Source organism: Protobothrops mucrosquamatus, unplaced genomic scaffold, assembly GCF_001527695.2.
Source record: "Protobothrops mucrosquamatus isolate PMUCROS unplaced genomic scaffold, P.Mucros_1.0 scaffold4093, whole genome shotgun sequence".
Taxonomy (NCBI): Eukaryota; Metazoa; Chordata; class Lepidosauria; order Squamata; family Viperidae; genus Protobothrops; species Protobothrops mucrosquamatus.
In genome coordinates, this window is record NW_015390023.1 from 6,174 (window position 1) to 18,381 (window position 12,208).

The 12,208-nt window shown below is 41.5% G+C and overlaps 1 protein-coding gene across 1 annotated transcript in view; it reads left to right on the plus strand.

The window, feature by feature from the left end:
* VWF (von Willebrand factor) overlaps positions 1 to 12,208 on the plus strand; it is a gene marked incomplete at both ends in the record, with an annotated part of 69,644 nt that overhangs the window by 4,051 nt on the left and 53,385 nt on the right. The window contains 2 exons of the mRNA XM_015827943.1: positions 7,631 to 7,826; positions 9,201 to 9,416. Of these exons, the coding sequence (XP_015683429.1) occupies positions 7,631 to 7,826; positions 9,201 to 9,416 (412 nt within the window). The remainder of the gene's footprint in view (positions 1 to 7,630; positions 7,827 to 9,200; positions 9,417 to 12,208) is intronic.

Below are 12,208 nucleotides of genomic sequence, written 5' to 3' on the forward strand. Positions count from 1 at the left end.
CTGGAGTTTTCCTTCTGGATAGACAGGATTTTAGCCTCCAGTCCCCTGATCCTCTTTGCTGCTGTTCTCTACCCTCTTTCCAGGGTCTCAACATCTTTTTTTACATTGTGGTGACCAAAAGTGGATGCAAGATTCCAAGTGTGGTCTTACGGTTTCATGTGCTCTTGTTTCTATCCCACTGTCAATGCAGCCTAGGATTGCACTGGCTTTTTTTATGCATGACTAAGATGAAAATTCAGATCTTCCATTGTAAAAAAAAAAAAACTTCCTTGTTTTGTACAGTTTTGTTTATTATTGAAGACAAAAGTTCTTCAGGTACAAAAAAACACAATTCTGCGTTAATCGTCCGCTCCTATGGAGACAGGAAATAAATTTAGTTGAAAGTTGGGAGTGCATGGGATAAGGTCATGTTGATTAAATTGGCCCTTTTCTCATCCACCACCATAAATTGGATGCATAAAACAAGTTCCTAGGCTGAAATATCTCCAGAGCTGGGAACATGTCAAATGTTTATTTCTTTTTTGAAAAGACGAAGACTTACTGTTGATTTCATGAAATCATCTACGTAGGTTTTTTTTGACAATCCCACCTAAGTGCTTTCTTGTACCATCCCTGAACTATTTTTTTTTTTGCTGGTTTTCTAATCAAAGACTAATGAAATGTCCAAAATGACTTAATTTTTACACTTGGATAAGATTAATCAGTGGAATTCCTGATTAAAAAAAAACATGGAAGTGCTGGCACAGAAATGTTTGTATGACATATTGAACCTAAATAAATTGATCCCATTTTGCCTTACGTTTGGGAAACTCCAGGACGTTTGGTTAGGTATAGTATATTGCACAAGCTTAGGATGTTGAGTTTAGAATGTCTTAAGCCATAGTTAAGAGTTTCACGTGGATACAGCCTTTGACAGCATTTCTCACTCTGTACATGTTCGTTGCAGAAAACATGGAATTGTGGGTGAGGAATGAGGTAAAAGAATAACTGGCAAGATGGGTGTTGTGCTCTATTATATTGCATGCACTTATATAACAGAATAACAGAATTGGAAGGGACCTTGGAGGTAATAATAATAATAATAATAATAATAATAATAATAATAATAATAATAATAATAATAATAATAATAATAATAATAATAATAATAATAATAAAAAAGTTGGAAGGGACCTTGGAGGTCATCTAGTCCAACCCCCTGCACAAGCTGGAAACTCTACACCATTCTGGACAAATGCCCAATCTCTTCTTAAAAACTTTCAGTGTTGGAGCACCCACAACTTCTGGAGGCAACTTCTGTTATATTGGTTAATTGTTCTGTCAGGAAGTTTCTCCTTAGTTCCAGGTTGCTTCTCTCCTTGGTTAGTTTCCACCCGTTGCTTCTTGTCCTGCCTTCAGGCGCTTTGGAGAATAGCTTGACTGCCTCTTCTTTGGGGCAGCCCCTGAGATATAATAATAACAATAATAATAGTAAAGTTGGAAGGGACCTTGGAGGTCATCGAGTCCAACCCCTGCTCAGGCAGGAAACCCTATACCATTTCGGACAAATGGCTGTCCAGTCTCTTCTTAAAAACTTCCAGTGTTGGAGCATCCACCGCTTCTGGAGGCAGGTTGTTCCACTGGTTAATTGTTCTCACCGTCAGGAAGTTTCTCCTTAGTTCTAGGTTGCTTCTCTCCTTGATGAGTTTCCACCCGTTGCTTCTTGTCCTGCCTTCAGGCGCTTTGGAGAAGAGCTTGACTCCCTCTTCTTTGGGGCAGCCCCTGAGATATTGGAAGGCTGCTATCATGTCACCCCTCGTCCTTCTTTTCATTAAGCTAGACATACCCAATTTCTGCAACCGCTCTTCATAATACATATATTCATACAAGGTACATAATTATAACTTTAAATAAAAGTAACACCTTTTTTTTCCTGCAAGAGACCAATAAACTCTTTGGGTGAATTCTAACAATTCATCATTGCAGAAAAGGCTACCCAGGACATGAGACTTGGAGAATCTCAAGCAGACTGCTTTTTAGCATCACTAAAACTTCAATAACAACTGCTTTTCCTGGAGTACATTATACTTAACGATTCCTGCATGTAGATTTGTCTCATCAAAGAAAGCCAAATAATAGTGAAACTCTACACTGTCCTCCCTCCCTCCCTCCCTCCCTCCCTCCCTCCCTCCCTCTCTCTCTCTCTCTCTCTCTCTCTCTCCTCTCTTTATATTTTCTTTCCATGAAATTATGAGTAAAAGATTCTGGTTTACATCATTTCCTGTTCCAGCAATTTGCTCTTAAAGGTCACTTTGTTTTCTTGTCTGATCGCTTTTTCCTTGATTTCAAAAGATGATGATCCGTGCTAATTGTTATTACATTAAAATAGATGTTTAGTTTTAGTTTTTGGGTTTTTAACCTTGATGAGGGACTTCTCTGGGGGTTTGTAGAATTGAAGGCAAGGAAGAATTTCCTCAGATTCAAATCACCGTCAGCACGAGTTACTGAGTTAGAAACAAATTGGCCAACTCTGAAAAGATCTGTGCCACGTTTGGTCCGTTTTGCAGAGATAAATAAACAATTTGAACTTGAGGAGAAGGAGAGGGCAAATTGTAGAGGCACATCCAAAACCTTGCCATGCGTGGTTTTCTAGTTTGCGGACCTGTGATTATTATCCCCAAATAATCAAGATCACGCAAAGTATTAGTACCGCTTTATAAAAACCCTAGTGAGGCCACACCTGGAATACTGCAGCCAATTTTGTTCACCATATCACAAAAAAAGATGTTGAGAGTTTGGAAAAAGTTCAGAGAAGAGCAACTAAGATGATCCAAGGCTTGGAGACTAAAACATACGAACAACGGCTGCGGGACTTGGATCTGGCTAGTCTAAAGAAAATAAGAAATAGGGGAGACATGATAGCAGTGTTCCAGTATTTGAGGGGCTGCCATAAAAAAGAGGGGGTCATTTTATTCTCCAAAGCACCAGAGGGCAGGACGAGAAACAATGGTTGGAAACTGACCAAAGAGAGAAGCAACCTGGATTTAAGGAGAAACTTCCTGACAGTGAGGACAATCAACCAGTGGAACAGAAGTTGCCTTCAGAAATCGTGGGTGCTCCATTACTGGAGGTTTTTAAGAAGGGACTGGACAGTCACTTGTCTGAGATGGTGTAGGTTCTCCTGCTTGGGCAGGGGGCTGGACTAGAAGACCTCCAAGGTCCCTTCCAGCTCTATTCTCTCTATATAAAATAGACTGTTTACAGATGTGGGTTTAATGGCCTGTCAGGAGCAAACTTTGTGCTCTCTTCTTGACAGAAGCCAACCCAGACTCTGAAACAAACTCAACTTATGACCGTTCATTTAGAATCTGTTCAAAGTTATGGTGCTGAAAAAAGACTGATCCTCACACTTGTTACCGTTACAGCATCACTAGATCACACAAAGTATTAGTTACCGCTTTATAAAACCCTCGTGAGGCCACACCTGGAATACTGCAGCCAATTTTGGTCACCATATCACAAAAAAGGTGTTGAGACCTTGGAAAAAAATCAGAGAAGAGCAACTAAGAGGATCCAAGGCCTGGAGACCAAAACATACCAAGAACGGCTACGGGACTTGGGTTTGGCTAGTCTAAAGAAAAGAAGAAACAGGGGTGACCTGATAGCAGTGTTCCAGTATTTGAGCCAACTGATTCATTTTTATGATGGTTGCAATGTCCTGGAGTTATGTGACCATCACCTTTGGTGACCTTCCGACAAGCAAAGTTAATGGGGGAGCCAGATTTGTTTAACAACAGCGTTACTGACTTAACAATTTAATAGCGGTGGCAAGAAAGTTCAGAAAATAGGGCAAAATCCACGTAACAACACAACAGAAATGTTGAGCTCAATCGTGGTCATAAATGAAGGACTACCTATATTTCCAATGCACCATCTAATTTCCCCCTGTTTTTTTTCTTTTCTTTTCTCAAATGCTCCTGTTCCTTCAACATTGGTGGGTGGCTGCTTTGGAGGATGAAAAAAATAATTTAGAGCCCAGGCACAACAGTGCCAAATATTTTAAACAATTGGGGGAAGTGAGTCACTCCCAACGAACGTAGCAGACATATTTATGACAAATGTTGCGTAATCTGAGTTTCCTGCTACGTTCCCAAACAATGGCATCTTTTCCCTCCGTGCCCTTCCCGACTTTCAATGCTCAGCCACCATTTTCAAGAAATACACTGAAATATACATGATTTTTTTTAATATAAAAAATAGAGAAGTTCCTACAAATCCCAGAAATCCTTTTTTCTCCCCCAATTACAGCATTATTTAATATGTCCGTCTCCCTTTCCTCACAGTTGGTAACCGTAATATATTTAGTATTAATATCAAAAGAGTAACTATCTTGTAGAAATTAGTCTTCAAATTTGCCTGGATTTGGTTGCTGTCCATACCTAGGAGCTTTTATCTGCATAGAAGTAAATCTGTCTAAAACTGAGTAGATTTTGCTTACAGGTGATATAATGTATAAGCTTAAAGCAATGAAGCAAATGAAGCTTATAATATATAAGCTTAAAAGGAATGAAGCAAATGAAGCTTATAATATATAAGCTTAAAAGGAATGAAGCAAATGAAGCTTATAATATATAAGCTTAAAGGAATGAACCAAATTAAGTTTATAATAGATAAGCTTAAAGGAATGAATCAAGTGCAGTCTTTTGTGTGTTTACTCCGTAGGGAGACTTGTTGAGTTCAATGGGAGTTGCTCCCTGATAATTAATTAAAGTACAGCATTGCGTCTTTTATCTGTCTTTGGAATAGCGTAAGCCCAGCGTCTTGGAACTGGCTGCAAGCCATTGAAGTCTTGAAGAACAGGTTTGGTTCACTGGAATCTAGGGTTGTTGAGGAGACAGCGATAAAGATCCCCCAAAATTTCTCCCTCTTTTGAGGATCATACCGTTGGGAAGCACCCAGCCTGGCAGGGTGGAGGGATCAAGTACAAAGCTAGCCTGGAGTCGCTGCGCCACTACAAAAGGACTCCACTAAGTTCCTTGGGGGCCTCATCTAATTGTTCCCCAGTGAAAGCTGCCAGCCTGTAATAGAGATTCTTTTATTACAGGCAGAACATAATAAAGGAGTTAGCTTGGACTCCGCACATGTGTGGGTCTGGTTGTTCGTGCTTGACACACACACACGCCTCAAACCTAAATGAAGAGTGAAACTGGAAGAGAGCTGCATATTAGCAATAAGTAAATAAAAAAAAAAAAACCCAGAAGTTTCTCACTTTCAATAAAACGCGTTCCAGACTCCACCTAACTGGCTGAATCAGTTAGAGATATCCTTTAAGTAGCCAGCACTAAAAATATACAGTTAGTTCTCGACTTAAAGCCCACAACTGAAGCCAAAATTTTGGTTGCTAAGCGAGATAATTATTAAAGCGAGTTTTGCCCCATTTTATGACAGTTCTCACTCAAGTCGTAAGGCGAATTGCTGTAGTTGATAAGTTAGTAACCCGGTTGGGAAGTGGATCCATCTTCCCCCGTTGATTTTGCTTGTCAGAAGGTCGCAAAAGGGGATCACGTGACCCTTGGGGGGGAGCTGCAACTGTCATAAGTATGAGTCAGTTGCCCAGCATCTGGATTTTGATCACGTGACCCTGGGGAAGGCTGCAGCGGTTGTAAGGGTGAAAAACGGTCATAAGTCCCCTTTTTCAGTGCCGTTCTAAGTTTGAACCATCACTAAATGTAAATTTGTAAATGCAAGACTATGTGTGAAGAATTTTCCATTGTGGGATGTAGGGATTGATACAGGCTCAGTTAAGACCAACTGCTGTGAGCCACAGATGGAAACTCATCAAGGAGAAAGAAGCAACCTGGAACTAAGGAGAAACTTCCTGACAGTGAGAACAATTAACCAGTGGAACTCCTTGCCTCCAGAAGTGGTGAATGCTCCAACACTGGAAGTTTTTAAGAAGAGACCGGACAGCCATTTGTCCGAAATGGTATAGGGTTTCCTGCCTGAGCAGGGGGTTGGACTAGACGACCTCCAAGTTCCCTTCCAACTTTATTATTATTATTATTATTATTATTATTATTATTATTATTATTATTATTATTATTATTATTATTATTATTATTATTATTATTATTATTATTATTATTATTAAGATTTGGATCAAGGAGGCTGTCTATCTATCTCTCTATCTCTCTATCTATCTATCTATCTATCTATCTATCTTCTATCATCTATCATCTATCCCCCATCCCTCCATTCCATCTATCCTTCCTTCCTTCCCTCTAATCCATCCATCCATCCATCCATCCATCCATCCATCCATCCATCCATCCATCCATCCATCTATCTATCTAACTATCCCCCCATTCCTTCATCCCATCTATCCATCCCTCCTTCTCTCCAATCCATCCATCCATCCATCCATCTAGATGACCTCCAAGTTCCCTTCCAACTTTATTATTATTATTATTATTATTGTTGTTGTTATTATTATTATTATTTTTTTTTTGAACTTTTATCCCAAAAGAAGAAGATCCTGAATTTAAGATACTCCCCCCCCACCTCCACGGCATGAGCAGACAGCAAAAACCTGTGTTTCTACTCTCATATTTTCAGTAATTATAGAGTTTTAGAAGTAAATAATGAGGTGGTGTGTGGTGTGTGTAGTTTTGGTTTTTAGTTAATCCCCAACTGCTCGTTGGGTCCAAATTATTGGGGAGGAGCACAAGGGAAGGTCCCAGCATGCACCCTGAATACGGGAAGACTTTTTGGGGGGTGATGTTTGTGCTTCACAACGTTTTTTCTTTCTCTCCCCTCTTTCGCCAAACCAATCGCCGTTTTAGGGGCTTGTAGAAAATTCACTTTTTTCTTCCATCCGGGCTTTCCCGGGATGGATGCGAAAGGAATGTTTTTTCCCTCTTCCCCCATTCCCTTTTTTAAAAAATTAAGAATTATTGAGCGCCCTTCCTCTTATGGAATATACACCTGTTTTAATTATGAGTCTCTTAAGAGATGTTTTGATGTAAGAAGCAGCCTGTAAGTACAGCGGATCCTCGAACGTACAACGGTTCCTATAGTTAACAAAGGCACTGAAAAAAAAGGGACCTATGACCGTTTTTCACACTTACAACCCCTTGCAGCCTCCCCCGGGTCACGTGATCAAAATTCGGACGCTGGGCAACTGACTCATATTTACGACGGTCGCAGCCTCCCGAAATCACGCGATCCCCTTTTTTGCTGCCTTTTGACAAGCAAAGTCAATGGGGGAAGCCAGATCCACTTAACAACCAGGTTACTCGCTTAACAACTTCCGTGATCCACTTCACATCTGTGGAAAGAAAGTTCACAAAATGGAGCAAAATCCATTTAATAATGTTTCACTTAAGAACAGATTGTTGTTGTAAGTCAAGCACTGTTTAGATATCCAACAAATACGACGACTAGCTCCAGGCATGTTTAGTGGACGTTTCCAGTTGTGTGTTTTGTTAGTTGCGAAGTCGTGTCCGACCCATCGCGACCCAATGGACGACGTTCCTCCAGGCTTTCCTGTCTTCCAGTTGTGTACACTGTTTTATGTTTTTTGTTGTTTTCTATTTTCAAACTCCTGCAAAGAAAAATAACCTTTTTTCCCCCCCCTCCCTCTTTGTTCTAGTTATCTTCAGAATACACCGAACAAACTTGTGGCCTGTGCGGCAACTACAATGGCAACCAAGGAGATGATTTTCTCACCCCTTCCGGGCTGGTGGAAACCCTCGTGGAGGACTTTGGAAATTCTTGGAAGCTGAAGGGGGACTGTGAAGATCTGCAAAAACAAGACAGCAATTCCTGTAGCCTAAATCCTCGCTTAGGTGGGTGTGTGCTTACGACAGAGCCCTTGTGGGCTGTGATGAAAAATAGCAGGGTCTTATTTTAATCCAGCCAAGAGTTTTGTGCACATTAAAGGCAGACACAATTCTCCCTTTTAGGGACAAGAATCCCCTCCCCTCCACGCATTAAATCAGGATTCTGGTTGATGCGCTGGAGTGTAGCTTTTAGCATGGCCATGATTAAATGCATAATATCCACTTTTTGCATTAGAACGAGTTTTGTTATTCTCTTGGCCCTTCCTTTTTTTTTTTCCCTGGCTGGGCCCACTTTAGGAATGTTGCTTTGGCAGGCTACCCAAGGCTACACACACACACACACAACAAAAAGGTGAAAGGTTATTTCTTACCTCTGCCCAGTGCACCCTGTTAAAAAAAAATACTTAAAAGAGATTTCCTGATTTGGTTTCCCTGCCTGCGTCTCTCTGCCCCATCGCAGGAAGGGCCCCGTGCTCTTCAACATCTTCATCAACGATTTGGATGAGGGGATAGATGGGGAACTCATCAAATTTGCAGATGACACCAAGCTGGCAGGAATAGCCAACACTCCAGAAGACAGGCTTAGGATACAGGAGGATCTGGACAGACTTGAACACTGGGCACTATCTAACAAAATGAAATTCAGTGGTGAAAAAAGCAAGGTTCTACATTTAGGCAAGAAAAACCAAATGCACAGGTATAGTATAGGGGGTACCTTGCTCAATAGTAGTAACTATGGGAGAGATCTCGGAGTCCTAGTGGACAATCACTTAAATGTGAGCCAGCCGTGTGCTGCAGCTGCCAAAAAGGCCAACACAATTTTAGGCTGCATGAACAGAGGGATAGAATCAAGATCACGTGAAGTATTAATACCACTTTACAAGGCCTTGGTAAGGCCACACTTGGAATACTTGCATCCAGTTTTGGTCACCATGATGTAAAAAAGATGCTGAGACTCCAGAAAGAGTGCAGAGAAGAGCAACAAAGACGATCAGGGGACTGGAGGCTAAAACATATAAGGAATGGTTGCTGGAATTGGGAATGTCTAGTTTAATGAAGAGAAGGACCAGGGGTGAGAACTAGACATACCCAATTCCAGCAACCATCCCTTGTATGTTTTAGCCTCCAGTCCCCTGATCGTCTTGGTTGCTCTTCTCTGCACTCTTTCTAGAGTCTCCACCTCTTTTTTACATCGTGGTGACCAAAACTGGATAAATAAGCAAGGCTGATCAGCCATAAGGATCCGACCCCCTCTTTGAGGGAGACGGGCAATTTGAAACATAAATAAAATAATCCCTCCGTGCCCAAGCAGCACAGTTGTTTGCGATGAGTTGCAATTCTTGCTCCGTGGCCCCTGTGTTGAACCTGCTTTCCTTCCAGCCAGGTACGCAGACAGCTCCTGCTCCGTCCTGCTGTCGCCCCTGTTTGGGCCCTGCCACCCGGAGGTCAGCCCTTCTCCCTACCTGAAGAACTGCCGCTACGACGTCTGCTCCTGCTCGGATGGCAGAGACTGCTTGTGCACGGCGGTCTCGGCCTACGCCATGGCTTGCGCCCGCAAAGGGGTGCTGATCGACTGGAGGAAGCCGGAATTTTGTGGTGGGTGCTTCTGGACCAAACATGGGCTGAATAAAGTCAGGCCTGGGACTGGGTTGTTAAGGGACAGCGATGTTGTGGGAATGTGTAGCACTAAAATGTGTCTCGCTCACTTCACCTCCAGAACCGGTGGATGCGCCAACACTGGAAGTTTTTAAGAAGAGACGGGACAGCCATTTGTCTGAAATGGTGTAGGGATTCCTGCTTGAGCAGGGGGTTGGACTAGATGACCTCCAAGGTCCCTTCCAACTTTATGATGATGATGATGATGATGATGATGATGATGATGATGATGATGATGATGATGATGATGATGATTTGGATCAAGGACGCTGTCTATCTATCTATCTATCTATCTATCTATCTATCTATCTATCTATCTATCTATCATCTATCCCCCATCCCTCCATCCCATCTATCTATCCCTCCTTCCCTTTAATACTTCCTTCCTTCCTTCCTTCCTTCCTTCCTTCCTTCCTTCCTTCCTTCCTTCCTTCCTTCCTTCCTTCCCNATCTATCTATCTATCTATCTATCTATCTATCTATCTATCTATCTATCTATCTATCTTCTATCATCTATCCCCCATCCCTCCATCACATCTATCTATCCCTCCTTCCCTCTAATCCATCCTTCCTTCATTCCTTCCTTCCCTCTAATCCATCCATCCATCCATCCATCCATCCATCCATCCATCCATCCATCCATCCATCCATCCATCCATCCATCCATCCATCCATCCATCCATCTATCTATCTATCTATCTATCTATCTATCTATCTATCTATCTATCTATCTATCTATCTATCTATCTATCTATCTATCTATCTTCTATCATCTATCCCCCATCCCTCCATCACATCTATCTATCCTTCCCTCTAATCCATCCTTCCTTCATTCCTTCCTTCCCTCTAATCCATCCATCCATCCATCCATCCATCCATCCATCCATCCATCCATCCATCCATCCATCCATCCATCTATCTATCTATCTATCTATCTATCTATCTATCTATCTATCTATCTATCTATCTATCTATCTATCCCCCCATTCCTTCATCCCATCTATCCATCCCTCCTTCTCTCCAATCCATCCATCCATCCATCAGAGAAAAGAGCCAAGAGAGAAGCAACCTGGATTTAAGGAGAAACTTCCTGACTGTGAGGATAATTAACCAGTGGAACAGCTTGCCACCAGAAATCATGGGTGCTCCATCACTGGAGGTTTTTAAGAAGAGGCTGGACAGTCACTTGTCTGAAATGGCGTAGGGTTTCCTGCCTGAGCTGTGGGGTCCTTGGTGCCCTCTGAACTTGCTTGTTTTCTTGCAGACGTTTCATGACCCAAACTAGCTAACATCATCAGTGCGAGCAAGGAGTGTTGTTTGCTGTCAGTTTATGTTGTGGTGTTTTGTCTATCTGGGTGGGTGGGGTTTTTTGGTTGGGCTGTTTGCTGATGGCTCTTTGGCAGCTTCTTGATTGGGGTCTTGCTTACTTGATTGTGGGTCTGAAAGTGGCCTTGGAGTTAATCCACCTCTCTGGGGTTTTCTTACAGGCTGGATTGTTGAATTCTAATTAGTTGAAAACTAATGCTGGATTGCCTTGTCCAGCTGCTCTCATTTTTCTGCATATTCCACATGTTCCCCGCCCCCATCTGAATGCTAACATTTAAACCAATTATTTTAATTATCCAAGAGAAGTGGGGAGCTGGCATTCTGAAAGCAACAGCTCTCATTTCAAGAATGCCTCTGGCTCCAGGACAGGCATTCTCCAATGATGAAGTGGGTGGCTGCTTTGTTTAGTAGATGCTCAACTCCCAAAAAAAGAAGAATAACAGAGTAAGAGACTTGGAAAGGACTTTGGAGGTCATCTAGTCCAACCCCTTGCTCAGGCAGGAAACCCTATAACCATTTCAGACAAATGGCTGTCCAGTCTTTTCTTAAAAATTTCCAGTGTTGAAGCATTCACAACTTCTGGAGGCAGGTTGTTCCACTGGTTAATTGTCCTCACTGTTAAGAAGTTTCTCCTTAGTTCCAGGTTGCTTCTCTCCTTGGTTAGTTTCCATCCGTTGCTTCTTGTCCTGCCTTCAGGTGCTTTGGAAAATAGCTTGACTCCCTCTTCTTTGGGGCAGCCCCTGAGATACTGGAAGACTGCTATCATGTCCCCCCTGGTCCTTCTTTTCACTAGACTAGACATACCCAACTAAGGAGAAATTATATATTATAAAATATACATTATATTTTCTTTCACAGTTCAATCTTATCTCCCTGTATATGCTACAAAGTATATTTTTAAAGCGAACAAATATGAAATCTCAGCTAATGTAAAATCCCTTCTCATCAAAACTTTTTTGTCTCAATGCTGTTGAGTTTGGGGCAAGCTGTTTTGTGAAAAGAGCATAATGTTGGAATTGCTGCCATCTAGAGTTAAGAAAGAGTTGACGGGACTGTAAGTTGGAGACTTACTAACAGCAAGTTCTATTCGTGTTTTATACCTTAAATGGAACTTGTTCTTTGCAGTGTACGTTTTACTGAGGACGCTTCCACTTATTTGGTTTTGAACAGTCTCAAAAAGGTGTGAGTGATTGGGGGGAAAAAAGGCATGGATCGTAGCCCAAAATTGATTTAGGAAATCTCCTATTTTTCTGCCTGCTTGAGACAGAAAATGGAGCTGGACGGTAGTAAGAATATGGCCTCTCGAGATACAGCACCATCAGTAATAATAATAATAATAATAATAATAATAATAATAATAATAATAATAATAATAATAATAATAATAATAATAATAATAATAATAA